Source organism: Dysidea avara, chromosome 4 (genome assembly GCF_963678975.1).
Source record: "Dysidea avara chromosome 4, odDysAvar1.4, whole genome shotgun sequence".
Lineage (NCBI taxonomy): Eukaryota > Metazoa > Porifera > Demospongiae > Dictyoceratida > Dysideidae > Dysidea > Dysidea avara.
This window is the reverse complement of record NC_089275.1, coordinates 25,475,293-25,501,420: the sequence shown is the minus strand read 5'-3', so window position 1 is coordinate 25,501,420 and position 26,128 is coordinate 25,475,293. Positions and strand designations below refer to the sequence as shown.

The following is a 26,128-nucleotide window of genomic DNA, read 5'->3' as shown; positions in this document are numbered from 1 at the left end:
TGCATTTTTTCGTAATAAAACTTTCGTGTAAAAATATTCTTGTATGATTTACATGAATGACTGACTGCTCTATTAGAGTATCTTGATCTTTTGCAAAGATTTTTATGTAGGAATTCTTGATAATAATTTTTGCATACAAAAATTATTTTACAACAAAGAAAAAGTGAATTACAGTATAGTAACAGTTAATATATCATCATCCTTAATAATAATACAGTTGTCAATTTTAATAAAAAATCATATCACTTAAAATTAATTGATAGAATAAAAAACTGAATAATAAATATACATTGGTAGCTATAATTTATATACTCTGCATGGCTATTCAAAGAATTATTAATTTTATGTGAGTTGCTGGTAATAATCCTTTTTGTCCGTGTATCTCACCTACATACCAATCTTCATCAATCTTTTCAATGTTCTCAATAAAATCACCTGACTTGAAGGATAGTTTATCTGTTTCACCTAAATGTTTCATTATGAACACAATGTGAGACAATTTGCTTTGCAACACAATGTTGAAATCACAGGCTTGAGTCAATTATGCTTTTTGAAAATGCTTTTAAACATTAATCGCTTTCAATCAAAATAGTTATCAAGAACTGACTACATTAGTTGTATTAGGGTATGTGACTGCTCTATTAGAGTATCTAGCTGTAACGGCCAAGAAAACAGCACATTATGTGTTGTTAAAATGCAGTAATTATGCATAGTAATGTGTGTTTATGGCATACACATTGCGTGGAATAAAAATTATCCTATTGTGCTGGACAATGCTTGACGCTTTTGCTGGCCTACAGTGTTGGGGGTAACGCGTTACGTAATAATTATTACTTTTGTGGTAACAAAGTAATATAATGAAATATGCTGTAAAAACAGGTAATATAACTTAAGTTACTTTAGTTGCAAATGTAACGCGTTACTTAAGTAATGAAGTTACTGTAACAAGTCTAATATTATGTACTGTAATATTATTACTTTAAGTAACGAAGTTAACAAATCTCTAGCTCGTTAGTAATCCACTGAGTAACGCCTAACCACTAAGAAGTAACGAAGCCTACTAAATGAAGCTTATTCACCAGCTTCTTGCTTATAACCAAGATTTGCACATGTTTGCACAACAACACAATCATGTCACATGATAAAGTGGTAGTTTCACATGTGACAGCTTAAGGCTGTGGACACAAAGTATAATAGTTACTTTATTATTTGGGTAATATGTAACTGTAACTAAATAGTTCAGTTGTAAATAATATGTAATATGTAACGAGTTACATTTAAAAAGTAACTGTCCCAACACTGCTGGTCTATTATATATGCTCTGGCACAATTGGAGCATGCCTATATGAATTAATTGCTACATGTGGAACAAGCTGAATAAGCCTTGTTCAGACATCACAGGAATAGAAGGATTATTCTCATTATATTAAACATGATAATTTTAAATTCCTTGTAACTGTCTATGCAAAAATAATAATAGCAATGACGTATGTATGTACGTATAATTTATGAAAGTAAATTTTTTGCTATGTATGTTAGTAGAATATTAAACCTAATCACATCCAAAATAATTATTAAGTTTTCATCACAGCCACAAACAGCATACCTGTGTGATATGCAGCAGTAGCTTGTGCTCTGAATGTGCTTCCAGTAGCATCCCAGCCAGTACGTGGCTTTGTTACTGTAAGTTTGCTCTCATCTGTCACATGTGCCTTCAGAGAAGAAAAATTATTAAAAGTACACTACTGTAAGGCAGCTAGTATAGCACGCAGAATCAAACCACACCCATTTATATTTGTAGCTGCTAGAAATCACGTACAACAAATGACCTAGTTGGCTTGCTACTTAGACAGTGGTATATGTAATATATATAATAAAACACCTGCATGAGATATATACTACATATCTTTACAATCTGGTCAATATCTAGCATCTGCAATGCTGATTGTATATTATATATGCAGTCACAGTAGCATGATACTTGATACCACAATACACTATATACTCACCAGCTAAAAGTAAGCATATACTTTACTGTAGTAATATAGATACCTGGGATTTTTCATAGCTTTTCTTGGAGGTCCTATGATGAGTTGAGTCAACTTGCACTCTTGTTTCAAAATAACTTGTTGAGGAGGTTGAGGTCATAGCAGAAAATGCTTTTTCCTTTTCTGGCATTAAAAGTAATTCACTAATAGCAATCTTGTCCTTCTCAGCCTTCAACTGTGAAGTTAAGGAATTTATTTTTTTATAAGAAGCTTTCTTTGTTTTCGCAAGTTCCTGCCTCAACAAATCATTACTTTGCTCTAATGCAGTCACTTTATCCTGCAAATACCTTACACTTTCACTACTTTGTTCCAAAGTGGCCACTTCGTTTCGTAGGTGCATTTCACTATCCTTCAAATTTTGTACTTTAGTTTCCATTGCTATTGTCTGTTTGAACAATAGTTCTTTTTGCTGCTTGATATTCGCATTGTCTGCTTCTAACTTTGCAATTTTATTTTGCAATTGTACATCTGAGTTTGGAGTAAGGATATACTTTTTGTGTACTGGAGAAACTCTTTCCTTTTCAGTCTGCAACTCTTTCTCTAAACTACCTATTTTTAAGGACTGCACTCTTTTAGATTCTTCAGATTGTCTTTTATGCTCACCAAACTGTTTTGCAGTTTTAATAAGTGTTTCTTCTTTTTCATAAAGGTCTTGTCTTAAACTTTTAATTGTTGCATCTAAACTTACTTTCTCATTTTGCAGAGCATGAACAGCACGCTGTGCTTCAGTTAATTCTGAAAGTAATGCATTAGTTTTGAAAATATATTCAAATCTGTCTTGCATAGTGGTGGTTACATTGCTGATTTGCATTGTAAACTCATTTTGCAATTGTTGTATACGTGAATCTGTATCGTATTTCTGTAAATGTAATTCACTAGAATGTTTCTGAAATAGTGTCTCAAGTTTGGTGACCCTTTCAGAGACAATATCCAACTGCTGGTTAAGGTGAATTCTTAGTTTTTTAGCATCAGATTCCAGGTCTACCATTTGTTCATTAATGCTTAGAGTTTCCTGTAGATAGTATGGAACGTGGTATGTAATAAAAAATGGACAAAACGACAAAAAAAAATGTAACAGCTATCACACAAAAACAGCCAAGATGGGAAAAATGATGCGGCCTTAAAAATCCTCGGTGAAAAAAGTTGTGAAATCAAAGGTGGCAGCCAAGAAATGACTGCAATGATATTAAATTAATGTAAATAAATTTTTAACAATGCACACAGCCATTAGTTAAATTTTTTTAGCATTAAAATCATGGCAGCCATTTCTTGGCCGCCACCTTTGATTTCACAACTTTTTTCCACCCAGGCTTTTTAAGGCCGCATCATATTTTCACAGCTTGGCTGTTTTTGTGTGAATTTCACTTCTGTTTGTACTTTATAAGGCCCCAAAACCAGCCTATGGCTGACTTTGAGGTTTGTTTTTACTCACATTTCTTCTTTTCTATGCAGACACAATGATGATTGTTGATACAACTTAACGTATTGCATTGCATGATTTAATTTAATGTTTGATAATATTATTGTAATACTCTAATAGAGTGCACATTTTTTGAAGACTTCTAATAGAACATACAGAGAATGTTCTGGAACAATCTAGAACTTCTATTGGTAGATCTATGAAACTACAAATGTCTGATTATAAACTAGAAATTTCATTTATAAGGCAGAAATTAAGTGAGTAGATCAGCCAAGGTAGCAGCGGTTCACTGGTTAAGGATGCAGGTGTTAGGTATGGAGGTCTCTGGTTTGAACTCTGGTAAGGTTTTTTTAACTTTTTTGTACACCTTTTTTACCCCATGGTGACTGCTCTATTAGAGTATCTCGATCCCACAATTTTACTGTTTGGTTTTAGCTTTATAACTTTGTCACTGTAACTCTATCGCTATTCAAACTATCAAAAAGGCACTGCTACGATGATCAGCCTATCTACACACCAATTTCTAAGTTATTCCTATACTCAATTTACCCTATATACAGCCGTGACAGAAGTTAGATTTTTTATGTGAATAAACACTCATAACTCCTGGATATTCCTCAGATTCACAGCAAACATGGTATGTGAATCCACCGTTACATGCTCTTCATTTGTGCCAATGATCGAGGCAATTGAGTTATATGTTTGCGTTATATAGCATTTTTGCAAAGTGTTCGAAAAGAAATCAAAGTCCCTGTAGCCCCCTGTATGGCATAAGAAGAAAAAAATGAAGAAATTAAAACGAAATTTTGAATGCCTATACCCCTTGCAAAAGGCTGTTGCGAATTTAATCAAATTTGCTGTGTGGCCTACCCTACCTGGCGGACAGCTATAATGCAAAAATGGTGTGCTTTAGAGAAGGGGCCATGGAGCTATGCATGCATGAAAAAGCTGTTTTCTTTCTTCCTGTCCTTATACTCACGGTGTGCGCCAGCTTTCTTGGCCACACAACACACTACCATGTGTCTTGACATGATAATGTAGCATGTACAGTAATTTGTAATGAATAAATTGAATGAAGCTTATTAATTGTTGCTCAAGATACCCTGAAGAACATGTTTCATACCAGGGGTGGTAGAGCCAGTCAAAGGGTTGAGGAGAAGGGGCAAGTTTTATTATTATTATTATTATTATTGATAATGGATACACACAACACTAAAATACAAAAATATGCTTAGGCACTAGGCCTTTGTTCATATCCATGTCCTTGTTGTTTCCAATAACAGTCCAATTGTTGTTTAAAAAGAGCTATAGTGGGTGAGGATACTACATGGTGTGGGAGTAAGTTCCAAATGTTGACAACTCGTTGGGTAAAAAAATTTAATCTCTGTTTTGTTCTACACTGCTTCTTAAAGAGTTTCAAAGAATGTCCTCTGGTATTTGATGTATTCAACGTAAACAGTTTAGACCATTCAATGTCATAGTACCCTTTTAATATCTTGTAAGTTTCAATCAAATCTCCTCGCTCGCGTCGGCAGTAAAGTGAATACAATTCTAGTTTTTGTAATCTAGTTGAATATGGAAGCCCGTTGAATCCTTTAATTAGCTTAGTTGCTCTCATTTGCACCTTTTCTAGCATGTCTATGTCCTTAAGTAAATAAGGGCTCCACAACTGCACAATGTATTCCAGATGAGGCCTCACATAAGTTTTGTATAGAAACAGAAAAAGATCCTTTGACATACTCGGGAAAGTTCTTTTTATCATCCCAATAACTATGTTCGCCTTTGCTACAGCCTTCTGACAGTGGAGACTTGAGTCCAGCTTGTTGGTCACCCAAACACCCAGGTCCTTCTCATTTTCGACTACACTTAGATTTGTAAGGCTAGCTGAATCTGACACATACTAATTAGAAGCTAATGTATTTCCGATGTGCATTACTTTGCATTTGTCAATGTTCAAGCTTAGAAGAGACAGTGTTGACCATTCCTGGGCATTATTCAAGTCCTGCTGAAGCCTAAGAATATCTTCAATAGTCTCAATAATCGAGTATAGTTTGGTGTCATCAGCAAAGACTTCCAAGTCACATTGTATGGCCTCAGCTATGTCATTTATATACAAAACAAAAAGAAGCGGCCCAAGTACGGAACCCTGTGGTACTCCACTAGTCACCTCCAGCCATTCAGAAACCTCTCCATTTAAAGCCACTCTTTGCAAACGATCCGAAAGAAAATCAGTCAACCATGTTAAAATCTTACCATCAAGACCATAGCCAGCCAACCTCTGAGCGAGTCTGCAGTGAGGCACAGAATCAAAAGCTTTTCTGTAGTCAAGGTAGATGACATCAATACCATGACCCGAGTCTAGTGCAAGAGTCCAATTTTCATATGTCTCCAAAAGATTTGTGAAACAAGATTTCTTAGTAACAAAACCATGTTGACAATGTGTGACAATGTTGTTATCTTCTAAGTACTGCATTATCCTTGAGCGTATTAAAGATTCTAGGATTTTGACAACCTGTGATGTTAGACTCACTGGCCTGTAGTTGCTTGCACTAGTTTTGGAACCTTTCTTGAAGATAGGTGTAACATTCGCCATTTTCCATTCCTTAGGAAGTTTACCACTATTCAATGATTGGACAAACAACAGAAAAAGTGGTTTTGTCAGGCTATGTGCGCAATTCTTTAAAAGCTGGGGGTGCACATTGTCTGGACCAGGAGTTTTGTTGGGGTTCAAAGATTTTAACACACTATATAGATCAGATTCAGTAAATGAAATATCATTCAGTGTAGTGTTTACTTTAGTAGGAAAGTTTGGAACAGCAGAGGTATCTTCAACAGTAAATACAGATTTGAAAAAAGAACTCAAAACACCAGCAGTTTCTTTGTCATTAGTTGTGAGAGTTCCATCACTTTTTTCCAGTTGACCAATTCTAGATCGCACCTTACTTTTGCTTCTCACATAACTGTACAACATATTAGGATTAGATTTAAACCTTTGCATCATTAGTTCATCGTGCTTGACTTTAGCAGACCTTATCAAATATTTCACATGGTTTCGTTGGGAAGTATATTTACTATAATCCAATGGTGATTTTGTAAACTTGAAATGTGAATACAAATACTGTTTATCTCTTACAGCTTTAGAAAGACGGCTTGACCACCATGGAGGTTTGTTTGTGTTGACTTTCTTTACGACCTTAGGAACATGCTTGTCTAAAAGTGATAGCATCAGATTCTTAAATAAATCCCAATTTGTTTCAATAGAGTCGTGTTGAAGTAAATCATCCCAGTCAATATTATCCAGTTCTTCACACACAGCCAAGTAGTTGCCTTTCCAATAATTGTACCTGCGTGGGGTTTCCTCGCAACTTGGAAGAACTGTGTAGCATTTAAAATCAAAAACCAAACATTCGTGGTCACTAGAACCCAAGGGAGGGTAGTGTTCTATATAATCAATTGAGTTAGGGTCATCCGTAAAAACTAAATCTAAGATGGAAGATCTTTGGGTAGGAACTTGACGAGTAGGATCCAATACATGTTGCGATAAAAAGCTGTCTAAAGTTGCGTTTAAAAACCTAACTTCAAAAGTATCTGAGTTCTGAGAACAGATACACTCCTGCCAATTAATGTTTGGAACATTGAAATCCCCCATCAAGAGGACATGAGAACATTCTTTGTAACACCATAAATTACTGATCACATCAATAAGTTTACTATTGTTGTCCTCATTAGATGAGGGTGACCTGTAAATCACACCAACAAGAAGTTGGCTACTGTCTGGTAGGGATACAATACACCACAAAGAATCATCAACAGAACTCTCCATAAACTTGTCACACATCACTGTAGGTAAAGATTCGTGAACATATAATAAAACTCCTCCACCAACAGAGTTTAATCTATCAAAACGATACAAGTTATAGCTCTCGAGATGTATTTCAGCATTACCAATACAACTGGAACACCAAGACTCAGTTATAGCAATTAGATGAGGTAGTTGTTGGCCAATTAAAACTTGAAATTCAGCAAATTTGTTTGTGATACTCCTTGCATTGGTTGACAAGCACTTAAGTTTAAAATTTGTTATGTCCTTACTTAAACTGTGGTCTGTGCAGAGGGAAGAAACTAGGTTCCCCTCTGCACAATCCTCCCGTTTTTTATCATGTACTTTCTACCCTCTTTATTCATTTCGGAAAGTTGTGATCGGAGGGCTTTGTTCTGTTGTTGCTCTTTCGGAGTCAAGTCAGGTGTAACGTAAATTCTTTTTACTTCCTCTGGGTTGTTCTTATCACGAAGCTTAGTGCAGTTACGGAGCAGCAAAGCCTTTTCATGTTCTGAGGCAACAGTTACTTTAACTAATCTAGGTCTAGAACCTCCTCCAGCTTCTTGTTTCTTGCCTATACGATAAGCATTCACAATCGTTGCCTTGACACCCAAGTGCTTAGTAAAAACTGACGATATGGTGCTGATATCATACTCCTTCCTTTCTTGACTGTTTTCCGCAGAGGATTCCTCCACATTATGTACAATAACATTACAACGTCGCTTACTTCTCTCTTTTTCTTCACTTAGAAAGGCTGATATGACATCAGAAGTTGGGTTACCATTGCTGGTGCTGGATGTAAGTGGGATGTTAGTTTCCATATTATCAGCAATACCGCTCCTGGATGTTTTACTCAGTGCCTCATCAATTGTTTTCTTAATACATTCTCTGGTTTCCTGAATAACACTTTTGATCTGTTCAACTACTGTAGTGGCAATAACCTGTTCTTCCACCCCTGTGGGCTTGCTTTTATCCACCAACTTGAGCACACAAGGTTCACACTTTGAACAGAACCAATGCAGGCACTTGAAGTGAGCAACCTGCAGTATTTCCTCAGACAGATTTTCACAGGGTCCACAGTACCAGTTCCAACAACTCTCGCACTGAAGTATCTGGTCAACGGACTTACTGCACTTAGAACACACACAGCTGTCTTCTCCAGTTTCTTCCTGTGTCTGTGTGTCACTTCTTTTCGCATACGGCGCTTGCTGCCTTTTCTTACGTCGATATTTCGGCATACTCCAAATGTAGCACACTAGCAGGACGAAAACTGCTGAAAAACGGACTGAAACAGTGTTAATGACAACCAAAGCTGGATAAAAACACACTAGCAATAATCTAGTAGAAAAAATCACTGGAATTTATTCTCAGGTCCGGTATTGTCTCGCAGACCCTTGCCAATCAAACAAGTTATATACAATAAAATTTGAAGCATACAACAAACAAAGACTATGGAAATATTATACTATGGAAATATTAGAATATGGAAATATTTTATGGGGTCCACAGTTCATACTTGATCAGCAGTCAGTTGAAAAAATTCAAAGAAGAACTACCAAATTAGTGAGTGAAATTAAAGACTTGCAATATGTTGACAGATTAAACCACCTAAATGTACCACCTCTCAGATATCAATGTTGTAGAGGGGACTTAATTTTCACATACAGACTATTTCATAACATGCTGGACATGGATAGCTCATCTTTATTTACCCTTCAATCATCTTCTATAACAAGAGGTCATAATTTAAAGATCTACAAACCACATGCTACCTGCTTGCCACGCCGTCACTTTTATTCAGTAAGAATTAAAAATGATTGGAATGGACTCCCACATGATTCAAGTAATGTTAATTCAACCAACTTGTTTAAGACACACTTAGAAATATTATGATTACCAGTATGATATTGTATAGTTATTTTTATAGCAGTTTGATTGTTTAGATCAGGTTTTACAGGCTTTGCCTTCTTACCTGTACCCCCAATAATAATAATAATAATAATAATAAAAAGACGTCATTGAAACATTCAGATTTTAGATAGCATTTTAGGCAATTTTGATTGTTATAAAGAATGTAGATAATTTTTAAGTATAATCCTATTATTATTTAGACAGCTCTATTGGATAAATACATAAATGACAACGTACTGATCTTCTACTTATATTTTCCAGTGACAATGAAGAAGGATGTTCTGGAATAGAGTATACTTCATCCTGTTCCTAAATTTTACACACAGCATAAGTTAAATAATGATTATTGATTTATCATATACATACACACATGGAACACGTAATAGATGTTTAATATATGACTGTCCTTATTTGTATCTATGTGGATTGCTACAATGAGCTGGCTATTCTGTAACAAAATTCCGAGGAAATTGCCATGGGTCTATTGGGTTTTACACCATAATATGGTATTGTGCAATCTGAGCTACGTACATAGCATTGAAAGTATGTTTTATTTACACAATATTTACCATATGTAGATGTGTGTAAATAATGTGTTTCACTTACTTACCATTGCCTTTCTGTATGAAGAACGAGTTGACCGTTGTGATCGTGAAAAACCTCCTGGTTGTTCACTGACCTGTTATAATGTAAAGCACCACAATTAACAGTATGGAAAGTGACTAGGCTTGTGGGAATTATGCTCAAAATTTTCATCATTATTCTATTCCGAATTTCTTTCAAAAACTTATCATTATGCCTTTTATTATTCCCAAAAATACTCATTATTCCCAAAATTATTCCTACTTTTTATAACTTGTTCTTCTCTTTAGTAAGTAAATTGTACAGCAAGACTTTAAAGTACTAAATCTAGCTGTGTCAATTCGTCAGAAAAGCTTTTTTGCTAGCAAGATGCTCAGTTACTAGTATAATGGGTAATGAAATATTCCACGCCGATTGTTCTATTAGAGTAAGTGACTGCTCTATTAGAGTATCTCGATCTTAATTTATTTTATGCCAATTATGCTCTAAAATTGCATCAAAATGCTGGAATAGTGCTCAATTCTTTTACCCCATCATTATTCCCAAAATTATTCGGGCATAATTCCTGCATCCCTAAAAGTGACTGAGGCTGAACAGCTGAAGTTCATGTCAGACAATGCGTTACTATCAAACAAAGCAACAATTACATGCCTAACTTTATTTTTCTAACTGTTTTATTAGAGTGTCTTAATTGTAAGATTTGTATAATTTTGTCTAGAAGGTGTAACAACCGATCATATCTAAAAATTGCACGTATAACTTTCAGACCTCAGATCAAAGGAGCTTCCTGGGCTACATTTGCAATGTAGCCTGGTTAGTAACTTGCCGGGGCTACATCGGAATGTAGCGGGGCTACAACTGGCCAACTGATTATATATGTAAACGTTAAGCCAAAATCGATTGCAGGATTGATCAATACTCACTTGAATAGTTCACACAACTTGGATTTGTCCACGAAAAACACTCAGATGGAAAGTGTTTTGTTATCCTTTTAGATTGCTATCCTATGAGTTGAAAAATGTTGGGCTTAAGTTGAGAATTAGTGCTATAGCATATTCACAAGCGTTTCTGCATGTTTTCGATTCATTTCGAATGTGGACCACACCCACATTACTGATAACATGAAATACACACTCTCTACTCTACAAACAAGCTTACCCTTTAGTAAACTCTGTAATTATGCCATAAACAATTCTAATTTAAACAATAAACCCGCGTAACTAAAATTCTCCATGATATCTCTAGGATTTGTCCATTTGTCACAGCCAAATGTAGCCAGAACGTACCAGCTGCTGACCCATAATTGACTCTTTCAGCCAGTAGTTGCACTCGTATTATTGGCTTGGGTGATTGATTACCTGGTGCGCAGGGGTGGCAGAGAAGGGGGGGGCTGTAGCTCCTGTCAAAAAAAAGATTATGGAGGGGCTTAGCCCTCCTAACATTACCTATAGCTGTCATTGTATTACACCAAATAGCTAACTATACAAATGCTTAGCTACCTGCAATTCCAGTGAATCAATTGGAGGATTCTATATGAATCAAGATTGACATACCCTAATAGAGCAGTCACCCTAATACAACAGTCAACAAATATATCAATGGTGACTGCTAAAATCACTCTCAGATTCACTTTTGAGTCAAAATCTCAAAAATTTCCTGGAAGGAGGGCGGGGAGGAATGCACTCACGAGTACATGTAATCTCTATAATTTTGCATATATCATCTCCACGCAAAAACAGCCAAGCTGTGAAAAAGGGTATGGCCTTTATAATAACAAGTTTGTGTGGTGGAGGATCTCTACACATAACACCCAGATCCTTAACCACTGAGCCACTGCTATCTTGGCTGTTTACCTCACTTAATTTACAAATGAAAGTAAGTTCTATGCTTATTGGTAAATGTTATAATTTTATAAATCTACCAATGGAAATTCTAGAACATTCTATGTGTGTTCCGTCCACAAAATAATGTACACTCTATTAGAGTATAACAAATAAAACATGCAATACAATACATTTATAATTCTACATTCAATAATCATCATTGTGTCTGTATAGATCTGGTTTTGGGGCCTTATAAAGTACAAAAAGAAGTGAAATCTACACACAAAACAGCCAAGCTATCAGCAAATCAAAGGTACCGGCCACCTTTATTTTATAATTTTTTCATCCAGAATTTTGAAGACCACACTTTTTTTTAATAGCTTGGCTGTTTTGTGTGGATATACTAAACATTCCTGCTATATGCTATGTAACTGTGGCATAGTATGGCTAAGACATAGTATAGTAGTCTGGGCATAGTATGGCATAGTATAACTGTGGCATAGTATGGCATAGTAGTCTTCCAAATTTGAAGCAAATCACATTAATTCTTAAGCATGTTAAATATAGTTATATGAAAAAGATTAAAGATCAATAATTATATAGCTAAGCCATGCAAAAAAGATGTGTGGTCTTAAAAAGAATTAGGGTTAAAAAGGTCATTAATCAAAGGTGCAATAATGTTCATATAATAATGATAGCACCACTTTATGAAGTCCGTATCCTATTCCTACAGTATGGCTGTTTTTGGCATAGATGTTATTTCTTCTCATTTTGCAAGACACAAACAAACCTATAAGCATGGTTGGCTTTGGGTGACATTTAGTGATAGTGAGTTATGTACAGCGCAACCAACAAACTCAAGAGAGAAGATATTTAATATGAAGCCAAAGATTAAATTTTAATACTGTTGCAATTTTCACTTTGAGTTGAGGATGACATGCTACACCTTTTTTATCTAGTACTAGATTGCAGTGATGTAATTTTAAAATTACAGTTACTATGCATTTTAAGGGAATTTAAAATCTCAAACCAGTGTAATCTTTACCTACTACCAAGTACATGTTCAAACACATTAGCTAGAACCAGCGATACAATAAGTCATATACATACAATCACTTACGGTGTCAGCTGCCTCCAAAGGAGATACAAGTTCACCATATTCCTGTCTTTGCTCATCGAAATCATGACTTTCCTGGTCACTAAGCTCTTCAGGTGATGGTGTTGATGTTGATTGCAACTTTTTAGTTGGCTATACATAAATAAGCAAACACACAGCTGTATTATTATTGACAATATTTATAAAGCCATTTATGCTCAATGTATGTAATGAACATACATCACTCCTGTGATCACACACAAACACACACACACACACACACACACACACACACACACACACACACACACACACACACACACAAACACAACACACACCAACGCACGCACGCATGCACACACACACATTGTACGTATATTTGGTTGATCCAAGTTAGTTCAATTACTGTACAGTGAAAAATTTTCAGAAAGATGCACATTTTCTAATAATCATTTTATGAATATTAAAACATGATCTGTTTATCTGAACACTTTGATTGCAAATAGTGACTGTTCTATTAGAGTATTTCGACTTTAGAGTATGTTCTATTAGAGTAATTGAACAGAGCTCTGTATAACTCAATGGGCTTCAGTATTCCAAACAAATTCTAATTTAGGAACAAAGGTGTTCAGATAACCAAGGATACACTGTACCTGCACACTATAGGTTGAAACAACACAGAGTTAAATAAAATTAACATTACACACATGTGCAATCTGGCACACCACAGTGTTAATATATTGAAGAGAATTTATTTTCCACCGCCATGGTCCTTTCTTAAAAGTAGACCATTTTTGTATTATAGCTGCTGACAACCTTCGGTACCTCAAATTTCAAATGTCACCAATGCATTTGTGCAGGTTTAATTTCTTTGATTTTTTCTTTCTTCGTTTTCTCCTTTCCAAGCACTTTACAAAAATCAATATAAACACAAATGCACAAGCAACTCAATTGCCATGAAATTTGGCATACATCAAGGATATATAAAGGTAAATTCATGTACCAAGTCTCAATGTTTGCAGAGTAATGGCCACTATTTGCACAAAAAGACCGATTTTTGTCATGCTTGCAGGGTAGACCACCTAAGGGAATGGCTTGAAATTGGTGTGTGTGTGTGTGTGTAGGTTAACCATCATAACTCAAAACTTCTGTGGTTTACAAGAAATCACAGTGAGAGTTACAGAGTTATAAGGAAAAAACCAACATGATGTAAATTGCGAGTGTCAAAATTCCACTACACAATACTAAAAGTTCATAATTTCATGCGTCCAATGGAAAATAACATTCTAGAACACTCTATGTGTTTTCTATTGGAAGTCCTCGCACTCTATTAAGGTATTGCAAAAAATAAATGCACATTGGTCAAAAATCTATAATACAATACATTGTATTTCTGTCTTCCAGAATCGTCATAATCATCATTGTGCTTGTAGATAAGAAATTTGGTAAAAAGAAGCTCCAAAACCAAATTATTACAAATATTAGTTAAATAAAATCCGCATTATATACTATTGTAACTTCTGTCTTCCATAATCATCATTGTACCTGTAGATAAGAGGAAATTGGGAAGTCCCAAAGCCGGTTTATAGCTGGCTTTAGGGGTACTTAAAATACGGTTTTTATACAGCTTAGCTGTTTTTGCATGGATACTATATGATATATCATAACAATGCAATTATATATGGAGGTTAATAACTTAACCGTGGTTAGCACATAAAAAATCACGCACGCCTCCAGCCAATCAGGTACATGATGCAGAAGGCACCATTTGTTGGCTCGTGTGATCGAACTTCAACTCATCGTGTGTAAAAGTGTGAGACGAAAAACAATGACATTTCTACCTCAAGTGGAACGATATCCTGATGACTAGTAGGGTATCAACTTCTACTGTTACCCCGTGAACCACAGTGACAGCCGTCAGTTTGTGACCATAAAGATGTTCAAGCAAGTTTCACTGGTTTGACCAAGAGGGCTCTAGCTGTGGTGGCACTGATACACAGACAGACCAACAACCAGTTCTATTGATAGATCCTCCAGCATTGTCTATCCGGGTGAGTTATCACCTACCACCGGAAGTCCCCACAAACCAGTCACCGGTTACCGCGCCTCCTCCCTTCACACAAGAAGGGAGTAAAATATAGTAACTCCTGGAGATAAGTGTAGAGGGTATCTGGCCTTTTAGGGTAAGGTTGCTGGAATTCTCTTTTAAAGGGAATTTATGGATGAGCTGACCGCAAATTAAACGGGTTGAATTCTATATTTCTTTTATGTCTTTAGCCTGTAGGAGGGAGGGGAAAAAACTGGGAATGATAGCTAGGCTTGGCTGGTTCAGTGGGGGACAGGTGGATTGGCAACTACATCAGTAGCACTCAGACATGAGCTACATCAGTAGCACTCAAACATGAGCTATGTTGATAGCACTCAAACTGAACTATGTCGGTAGCACTCAGACATAAACTACACTCAGACATGGGCTATGTTGGTAGCACTCAGACATGAGCTACATCAGTAGTAGCCAGACAAGCTACGTTGGTAGCACTCAAACATGAGCTACATTGGTGGCATGAGCTATGTCGGTAGCACTCAAACATGAGCTACACTGGTAGCACTGCTACATCAGTAGTAACCAGACAAGCTATGTAGGTAGCACTCAGACATGAGCTACATCGGTAGCACTCAAATATGAGATACATCAGTAGCACTCTCCCATGAGCTACGTCGGTAGCACCCAAACATGAGCTACGTCAGCACTCAGTCATGAGCTACGTCAGTAGTAGCCAGACACAAGCTACTTTGGTTGTACTCAAATGAGATAAGTTGGTACTCAAACATCAGCTACATCTCACAGCGTGAGCTATGTCGGTAGCACTTGAACATGGGCTACATCAGTAGCACTCAAACATAGGCTACTTCAGTAGCACTCAGACATGAGCTATGTCGGTAGCCCTCAAACTAAGCTACATTGGTAGCACTCAAATGAGGTAAGTTGGTACTCAAACATGAGCTACGTGTCACAACGTGAGCTATGTCGGTAGCACTCAAACATGAGCTACTTCAGTAACACTCAGACATGAGCTGTCGGTAGCACTCAGACATGAGCTACATCACTAGTACCCAGACATGATCTATGTCGGTAGCATCCATACATGAGCTACGTCAGTAGCACTCAAATGTGGTAAGTTGGTAGCATTCAAACATGGGCGATGTCAGTAGCACTCACATGCGAGCTATGTTGGTAGCACTTCAACGTGAGCTACAACAGTAGAACCTAAACAAACTACATCGGTAGCACTCAAACATGAGCTACATTGGTAGCACTCAAACATGAGCTACGTCAGTAGCACTCAAACATGAACTGCGTCAGTAGCACTCAGACATGAGTTATGTTGGCAGTACTCAAACATGATCTATATATGTCAGTAGCACTCTATCACGAGCTGTCAGTATATCACTCATACATGAGCTATATCAGACATGAGCTATGTTGGTAGCACTCAAACACAAGCTACGTCAGTAGCACTCAGACATGAGCTATATTGGTAGCACTTAAACAAGATTTATGTCTATAGCATTCTATCATGAGCTGTCACTAAAGCACATATACATGAGCTATACCAGTAACACTCAGACATGAGCTACATCGGCAGCACTCAAAGGTGAGTTGGTAACATGAGCTACGTCAGTAGCACTCAAACATGAGCTATATCGGATATGAGCTATGTTGGTAGCACTCAAACATGGTCCATGTCGGTAGCACTCAATCATGAGCTATACTGCTAGCACTCAAACATAAGCTACGTCGGTAGCAGTCAGACATGAGTTATATTGGTAATACCCAGACAGGAGCTACATCGATAGCATCCATACATGAGCTATGTCGGTAGCACTCAAACATATGAGCTACGTCAGTAGCACTCAAACATGAAGTATTGTGCACTCAAACATGAGTTACATCGGTAAACATGAGCTACGTTCGAACCACTAAAATATGGGCTACATTGGTAGCACTCAAACATGAGCTATGCACAAACATGATCTTGTAACATGAGTTATGTCAGTAGCACACAAACATGAGTTACATCAGTACAGGGACATTGTCACACCTGACTGCATCAGTTGCAGTAGATGTGACACCTACCTATGTCACGGTCCTACACCCACACATCAGATATATCGCTAACATTTGTCTGCAGCGGAAGTGTCAGGAATTTCAACAGTACAGCCACATATTGATAACACCTGACTCCTCATTAGTTGCAGATGTAACAGCCATGCCAGGATAGGACTATTTGATACTCCTGGCCATATCTTGAATGTGGCCACACATCAGTTGTATTATTAGTACCTGCACCATTGACATCCTACAGATATTAACGGCACAGGACAGTCATGAGCTTTAGCACCTGACTGCATCACTCTCAGTCACAGTGGGCGAGACAGCTACTTCTGTAGCGCAGTACAGTTGCACATTACAGGGCCATAGCAAGTGCATGGGGTTGGGCTTTGGGCATGTGCTACTAGCTGCTGGATATAAAATATGCCAGTATGTTTTTTTCTTTTTGCCTCTTGATTGCTAGCGGTTCTAGTTAAGGTGTGTCCCAGCAAGTGAGTTGCAGTAGTAGCTGTCATCTTGAATATGTGCTATCGATTTAGCCAATATGTGTATACTAGCTATGCTACTGACATCGCTGCCACATCTAGCTACAGCAAATAATGTAGTCAGGTGGTAATGATCAAGGTGATGTCTGACTCTACTGTGCTGGTCACTTAGCTGTCACATCAGGTGCAGTCATATGCTCTCAGTGTAGCTGAAGTGTGCTTGAACTGAAGTGTGCTTGAACTGTGGCCGCAGCTGCTGCAAGTAAATAATGCCATTTAGTGGTAATGATTAGCTGATGTGTAGCTGTATAATGCTACAAATGTAGCTGTCGTGCCATTCAGTCAAGTGCAATAACTGATATGCCACTGTAATCAACTGAGTAGCTGTTACATCTTTTGCCATTAATGTATAGCTGATGTGCAGCTGTAATGAACTGTGCTACCACTGTATAGTCGTCAAATATACTGTAAATGATGCTGTCAGGTGCTAATGATATAGCTGATGCAGAGCTGTAGTAGGCGAGAAATGGACAGGCACTAGGCCTTTATGATTAGTGTGGGTAAAGAGGAAGAAAAGACTGCTTTTGAGCACACGGCTGGATATGCCGAGTATGTTAAACTTTGCAGAGGGAGAGGGCAGTCACATGCCAACAATACATCAATAACATATGCCAGCATTACTTACAGGATGTGACAGATAAGCAGCACACTATATAACAGCTATGGTGACCACCGAACATGCAAAGCAATCGTGTAAGTCTAGATCTGGTAGCACTACTTCTGGCAACAAGACAAAGTAGCACTAAGCTATTTGATTCTTACCACATGCCAGCTATTTCATGCACTGGCGTATTGAAATCACACCAGGCATGTTTAACACAGATTCCTACACTATGAATAGAGATGTGAGATTGCTCAAGACATGGTAAGCAGTATCAGATTAGTGACACATAGACACGTCAGACTGGGCTGTACCTCAACTGTCTGGATATGGGGAACACATCAAATGTGTCAAGAGCGCACACAAGCAGGTGAGCCAATATTACTCACTATGACTGCACCGCGAGCTTGGGACATAGTGCAGTGGCACATCAGCTAGGTCATCATCACATGACTACACTGCTAAAATCCAACAGCCCATATAGCCACTAAAATGCACTTGCTCCTCAGTACCTCAGCCACAGGCAGCACACTGGTTACACATATGCAGCTATGTATATATTTTATAGATTAACAAGTTATACAGCTACAGATATTGCCAACTTTACAACATGCTGGTGACACGCCTATCTTAGCGTAAGTCAAACAAAGGCTACGGTACCACTGCAGAGTTATGCAACTAAGTATTAATGAAGTTGGAGCAGTCTGACAGCTGACTGCTCGCCAGACAAAGGCATGACACTGATAACTACAAAATCACTCACTTAACATTTTGAAAGATGTGCCTTTCTATGCTGGTCAGTATCAACAACCATTAACTAATTGCAGCTCTTAACTATGCTGCTGGAATGGTTTTCATGGAGGTGGCCAGGTCAGCCACGAGTAGGCAGACACACTTGCTAACACTTAACAGCACCTATCAAAGGTGACAAGATTTCATCTGCGCGACAGAAAAACCAAGCTCAAACAATATGATCATTCTGGCAAGGTTTAAACTACTCCAACTAGCCACTTATGACCCCCTGCTACCCCACTATGGACTTTCTTTGGGCTATGGAACTCTCACCCAGATAGGCTCGAGTTAGCTGCAGGGGCCACAAATCCTACATCAAGCCATACAGATTACAACAAAGGCTCAAAAATGTAATAGCAGCTACGTGCCTGTCACCAACCTGCGCTGAGAGAGGATAACGTGACACCGGATCATGTGATAAAACAACCTGACCACCTGCCAAAATATAAATGTTGATGCCTCCAACAACCATTAAACGTAATTCAATACCACCAACAACCACAAAACGTGATTCGATAAATTGTAGTAATGTTACAGACACGAAAGAAGTGATGTAATGATGAATGAACTCAATACCAGCCTGTTGTTATGTGGTGTAACTGGCCTCACATAAACAAACCACTCAGAAGGGCACAGTATAAAATCCCATTATGTGAAACAACAGTTCCTGTCCATTCTAGCAAGAAAAAATTCAAATTGTTGCAATTTTCACGTTTTCACTAAAAATTAAATTTAATGTTCTTCCATAGCAAGTCAAATCAGACATGTTTTCTCGGAAAAAAAAATGACCAACAAACCTTTGAAGTGTAGTGTTTTTGCTTTTTTCCACCCACTTAGCGTATTCCACCTATGTTTGTCTGTTTTGTTTTAGCCATTTCCCAAGCAGTGGCTGTTCTACTAGAGTATTTGATTACAAATTGTGCAAATTTTATATTCCCAACTGTCCAGGTTACAAAAAGTACACTTATTATGTCAGCATTTTATTTTGAAGCTATCCAAATTTTGATTGCAAAATTGACACATCCCTAGCTGTGTCACTTACAATAATTGACTATATATAGCCCTCTAGGGGCCAGCCTGCAAGAAGTCATAAGCCTATAAAACAGATATCATCAAAGATGATGATGAGGTAGTGTCACTAGCAATCTGATCATGTGAGGGTATGGTTAGTATATTGAGATCAGTTACCAGAAATTTTTGTATAACTAGAGTAGTTATATGCTCTATTATTTTATGTATAGTGGGTGCGACACTATTTGAGTAAATATGGTACCCAGGGATTTGTATAACTGAGCACATCAATCTGGGTGCATGTACGTACCCTGTATACACACACATACGTACCATAAAACCTTTCACTTTCATAAACAATCCTGATGGTTTCTTGGAAACATTTTCCTGCAACAGACACATGTTAGCATAATGAATATGATATATACTTCATAATGTGGAGTAAAGCTTTTGTACAACAATTATGCAACCTTTAGGGGTATGTATAGCATGCACAGAAGTTTACAGACTACGTATGCAAACATTACTGTTGCGTGTAATCAATATGATCGAGGTATGGAATACGAATCAATAGGGTTTGTAAAGCAACAGACCGACAGCCACAATATGAAAAAGCACATAGCTATATCATATGTACCTGTAGCTAGCTATATGGTAACTTAATAAGGTTTACACAGCAGACAGAAATGCTCTGGATTTCAGTATATATATATATATATATATATACCATTATACATATACATATATATATATATAAATTTTCTAGGTGGAAAAGTTTTGCATAATTATATTTATCATTATTATTACTCCTCAACTACTTTTCTGCTGGATACATTATCGATTATGCAAGTGAATAGCTGTACATGTGATAACTGCCCAAATCTTGCCATATATACTTATCTATGAAACGTTTCCATCTCAAAACTTTACACGTATACTGTATAATCCTGCCTAAACTACGTACTGTATACATTATTAAATAATCCATTACCTTTTCAATGTCATTTGCTAAGCTTATAAGTTTAACACTTGGTGACTTTAATGCAGAAACCACTTTATTCCAGCTAGCTTTCTTATCCGTGTCAATCCATTTTGAAAACATCTCTCTACAGCGATCTTCATTATCTTTATAAGCACTGCTGTCCTTAATGTTGGTTAATTCAGTGTGAGAATCTAGCAACTGAAGTCCTAAATTATACCATTTTGCACCAATATGAGGAATAACCAAATTAGCAAGGTCCCTTAAACTTGGCTTATCATCACCTATTATAACACCATATACATAAGAACACTAAGTAAAATACTTTTACCAATCTACTAACCACTAAATGTTGCCATGTTGAAATGTGCAGCAAAATCTATAAATCTATATAGATAAAACATGTACAACTGATAAAAGTTTATTTCAACGCGTACATGTATGCTACAGTAGCTTAAATAAATGTAATTATAATAATATACAAAAATGTACATAAATGTGGTACTCCATTTCACATTATCACATGTTATACAGAGGAGCAGCAATGGTGGCGGTGGCCGGCAGCAGAAGCAGCTACTGCTGTTGCTACAGAAACCAAAACATTATTATTCCAGGGAAACACATATCACAGCGACTTACACAGGGATATATGTTTCCCTGAGAATTGCATTTACCTGCACGCTTATCTCTAGATATCTACATTTCTTTAAACAAATTGCTAAGAGATTCATGAGCAGTTAGAGATTCAGGATGCACTGAATCAAACTAGTTGTGAGGTATTCATACTCTAAGTTGAAGAAATGGGAAATGAACAGTATCATGATGTTGTTGACTATTTGGATAAACATCCCTGACCAGTTGGGTATGTCATAGAAGTTTGTATATACCTATTAAGAATTGCAGACTCTGATGTAAAGTTACGCATTATAGTTTAAGGGAAATTATATAATCGAGACACAAGGCTGTTTATGTCAGACTATGCATGCCGAGGCAGCCTTTGGTCAATTAGAATAAATCTTGATTATGGCATTTAACTGAATTGATAGCTATCATTGCAGGTAGCTAGCAAGGCACTAAGAAACTTCATACAGTTTCCAAGTTATAGCTTTCTGAAACCAAAAGAAAGTTTACCCGGGGAAACTGAAATGTAGATTGGCACTGAGAACTTCAGCTGCTAACAATTTACCGAGCTCTTTTGATTAATAAATTTTATAGCATGAAATAATATTGTAGATGTAACATGTATTGTGATTGTATTCTTTCGGGCTGGTCTCTTGGACGCATCAGACATTGTCTGTCTGTCCAGTAAACTAAAATAAATATCGAACACACTGTACTAGCAACACTGATTTTAGAATAGTGTGAAATGCTTTCAATAACTTATCTAGGTTGAACACAGCACCAGTATAGAGAGAGTAAACCATCATTAAGATTTCAAAAACACATAGCATACAATTACATATACCCCAGACACAACATGGCAATTATACTGATGTGCAAGCATACTAGCGGCATGGCAAGGAGGCTTTAAAAATAAAACAAAGTTACAGTACAACACACACACACACAAGAAAAATTAAATGTTCCAATCTGGCAATCAGCACAATCACGTGCCAAAAAGATTCGTTGAGTGTAATAGTTCAGCTATAGCAGTATAGAATAGCTAATGTGGCCCGGCCATGCTGACTCATAGTGCTATGATTTACATTGTAGCTATACACGTACTTGATTCAGCACAGCTTCTTATCTAGCTAATGTCTAAGTAGTACAATCTATCCGCCAGCCGAGGTAGAGGGGTTTGCTCTAGTTCTTGCAGTCAGTCGTGCTGACTGACTCAAAAATCTGATCAGTGTCCTCGCTTACTTCGAACAGCACACACACAAACAAACACAAAAATTCCCCTCATAAAACAAATTGGGATAATTAAACTGCGGTAAACTCACGTATGGAGGAGTGTTCAGTGATTGATGAGCACCACCCCTTCATGACCCTCAGCTCCAATAAACGTAATTCCTCGATCACGTGCGCTTGCTTCTCAGGTGAAGCATCAGATGGAATTGGTACGTAGGCGATGGCACTGTGACGCGCGCAGCCTCCATTTTTTTGGCTAGAATAGCAACGACGGTACGTTATTATGTGGTGCTGTGTAACAGTGAACACATCCCCAGACCGACTTTTGTTCTTTCGTATGTGGGTGGAGACCACCCACACTCGCGCAACAAAGTTGGTCTGGTTTACGCAAGACTAAGGCCACTACAATGAGATAACTTGTTTCTCATCAACTTCTCATAGAGTAACACATGCGGTCGAGCGGGTTATCTCATTATTGCACAAGCCATAGCATATTTGTACAAAACCAGTATAATAATCCTTTATTTTAGGCTATTGGCAGGATGCACACCAAGCACTGGTGCACACTGAGGGTAAAATTCCAAGTGCACATAAACTTCAACTTCAGTAACAAAGCATTCAAGTCCTTTGCGAAAGTTCCACCAGTCTTGGAGTCATGTACCATGCAGCAGCAGTCTTAGCACATGTAGGCTGGTCAGTCTTATTAGGGGGAGGGGCTGTGTAAGCTTGTGGCAGAAGTAGCAACACTAAAGCTACTATGTCTCTTAGATATGATGGCCATGCACATAGGGCATGCAGGTCACAATACCAATGCTAGTGTATGGTCTAATGTACACTAGCACTCACTGTTGATGCCTTGGTGGTTGTTGATGCTCCAGAAAGCTCTAATCAACACAGAAGTAAAAAACACTCATAAATGGTGTCTGTATCTCAATGGGATTGCAGTTTTTCATGGAAATAGTGCTTTTCTACGTGATAAACCCTCAAAAAAGCCATGCTGCCATCTCGTGCAATAATGAGTGCGCATGGGCAAAAGAAAATTTTGGTGCGGGCGGTTGATGAGAAACAAGTAATCTCATTGTAGTGGCCTAAATACAGGGGTATAATATCCTACTCACCAAATGATGATCGGGCGTGCCCTCGAGCATACCATCTTATGTAGGCTGCTAGTGCACATCACTAGCAAACCAAATGATAACATACAACACATTGACTCGAAGCAAATCGTCTACTAGGATTCCTTGTGGGCTGGGGGCGAACCACGTGTACAATCAAAAGCTCATGCAACTGTTTGCCAGAAACCGATATCTTTATTCATTTTTGCCAAGGACAATCCCAGACTGGAACAACTTGAACATTGAGGACTTAAGTAATTGTGATTTAGATTATCCTTTAAAGTTTATCTCATTGTCTGTATATGATTTTTGTGGCATTAGATTGAACTAGGTTTTGTAGTTACCTTTTTCTTGTTGTATGTATGTATGTACATATGCGTGTAGTTGCACTTTTTTTTCCCTTGCCATGCCCACAACTGACTACTGTGTAGATCAGATCTGTGGTCGCATGTTAGTCCGAGGATTCACATACTTGCCTTTTTTTGTTGTACACATTCATCATAATTATGATGGTCATAATAATCACGTTGTACCCTTGATGGGTTTTGCTAATCAACAAAATAAATAAATTGAATAAATGTATTCATATAATAGTACATATGCATAATTGTACTGTATTAACCCAAATGTACTGTATTTGCCCAATTATCCGTGTAACTGTACAGTATGCTCATAAACTGTACTATATGACTATAGTGTACAGTTACGTGGATAATCAGTACTGTATGCCCCCAACAGCACTTTGATCCTCCCACGCAAAGTACAATATGTAGTAATGTGTCTCAACTCTCAAGGTATTTTCATGTTTTAATTGACTATTTCCAGGTAAAAGAAGTACTAGGCATTTACGACAGTAGTGATCAACCACTATGATGAGGTCAATAAGTTACATTGTATTACTAAATGTAATCTTTGTCTTACTTCTGATCATCAATGTTATGTTAAACTGTCACTTCTCATGGCTAACTATCACAATAGGATCAGTGTTGCTCAGTGTTGTCATCAGGATGACTCTGTGTAATGTTCGTAAGAGACTGCTCATTGACACCATCAAAGATATGACATTTAAGGAATTCTCACACCTCTACAACCCGAGGATAATGCAGGTACCACATCGGATATATGACCATGCTCAAGTGTTCCTGTCAGTAGCCAAGTGGGTTGATGCTAAAACCGAAAATCATGGTAGATTTTTTGATTGTAGTGTTGCTTTGATTAAGTTCCCAGAAGGGAATTCATCCTTAATGGACGTCATTGTAGCTGTAACATATTTGTTAGCTTGTAACAAACACCCTACAATGGAAGAAGTGAGTTTACTCATTGGAGATTTCACCCAACATCACAATTATGCATATTCCCTGTATATGGAACTGATTAGCAATTGTACAGGCTTAAACACTGTTATAACAGTCAATGATACAGGCAAAGACTGGAATTTAGATGATGCTGTTGCTCTGTACATCTTATTTGATGTGCTTATGCTTGCAAAGTCCCCCAACCTACGACTCTATATTATTGGTGCAGGGAAGGATCCAGATGCAGTGACATACAACCACAAAGTTCTAACTACCAAGATACTGGGTAGTGAGATTAAAAATGTGTATTTTATAAATAGTCCTGGAGCTGCAAATGAAACTACAACTGGTGTTCAACATGTTGTGAAGTTTGTGATGGATGGACAGTGCCCTCGGACACATGGCAGAGATGTGTTGTCAAAACTGCAACAAGCTGACATTGTAGCATTTTGTGCCGAAACGTCTTGTGTTAGTGATATTGTCCACATCAATGCTGTTGTAGGAGGAATTCAAGGTGGGTTTGATAAATCTACTAGTAGGGGTTATGTAGGGTTCAATGCTCTCCAGTCACATAAGGCTACATCAGTACTAGAACAGTGGACTATTTCTAATGTGAAGTATGTTGTTAATGCTACTAGGATATATGCTTACAATCTATCACAACGAGGTACAGAGATATTCAATGACCTACTTCAAGCTGTCGGTGTCTACGCTGTTGATATGCAGTTATCATCGCTACTAGAGATTGATTCTATTCGTTATGCTGGGATTAGGGAAGTTATCCCGGACTTATTGAAAGGTGATCAACTGTACAACAGAATTACCCCCATACTGGTACAATTAGGGGTCCTTCATAACCCTCATGTATGGGTCATGTCTATACCTGGGATGAGAGACCAGCTGACTGATCCTGCTAACATCAGTATATCTACCTGTCAGGCGGACACTATGAAACGAAAGTTGTTTTTATTCTTGTACATTTTCATCATTAAAATATCTTTTCATCTTTGATTCTCTACTGGTCAAAACTGCATAATGAGATACTATACTACATGTGGTAATCATATTGTGTACAGAGGTCTCATCTTAATGGATGCTATACATTGTTATAATGAACTAGTGATG

At 37.5% G+C, this 26,128-nt stretch overlaps 2 protein-coding genes across 4 annotated transcripts; one reads left to right on the top strand and one right to left on the bottom strand.

The window, feature by feature from the left end:
* Positions 1-119: 119 nt before the first annotated feature.
* LOC136254535 (putative leucine-rich repeat-containing protein DDB_G0290503) lies at positions 120-22,798 on the bottom strand. 2 transcript variants are annotated; one of them, XM_066047270.1, is made up of 10 exons: positions 22,686-22,798; positions 21,086-21,129; positions 20,755-21,026; positions 20,097-20,150; positions 12,725-12,853; positions 9,810-9,878; positions 9,437-9,508; positions 2,053-3,060; positions 1,607-1,712; positions 120-465 (listed from the first exon to the last, which is right to left on the bottom strand). In XM_066047270.1, exons 2-10 carry the CDS (start codon positions 21,099-21,101, stop codon positions 326-328), a joined length of 1,866 nt encoding a protein of 621 aa, XP_065903342.1. In that variant the 5' UTR covers positions 21,102-21,129; positions 22,686-22,798; the 3' UTR covers positions 120-325. The 2 variants fall into 2 exon arrangements, with proteins under 2 accessions (XP_065903342.1, XP_065903343.1); XM_066047271.1 differs by lacking the exon at positions 22,686-22,798 and adding an exon at positions 22,468-22,639.
* Positions 22,770-26,019, top strand: LOC136254537 (uncharacterized). Of its 2 annotated transcripts, XM_066047274.1 has the most exons (3): positions 22,781-22,866; positions 24,534-24,585; positions 24,687-26,019. In XM_066047274.1, the coding sequence occupies exon 3, from the start codon at positions 24,716-24,718 to the stop codon at positions 26,012-26,014; it is 1,299 nt and encodes a 432-aa protein (XP_065903346.1). In that variant the 5' UTR covers positions 22,781-22,866; positions 24,534-24,585; positions 24,687-24,715; the 3' UTR covers positions 26,015-26,019. The 2 variants fall into 2 exon arrangements, with proteins under 2 accessions (XP_065903345.1, XP_065903346.1); XM_066047273.1 differs by having other exon boundaries at positions 22,770-22,866; positions 24,534-26,019.
* The last annotated feature ends 109 nt before the right edge of the window (positions 26,020-26,128 follow it).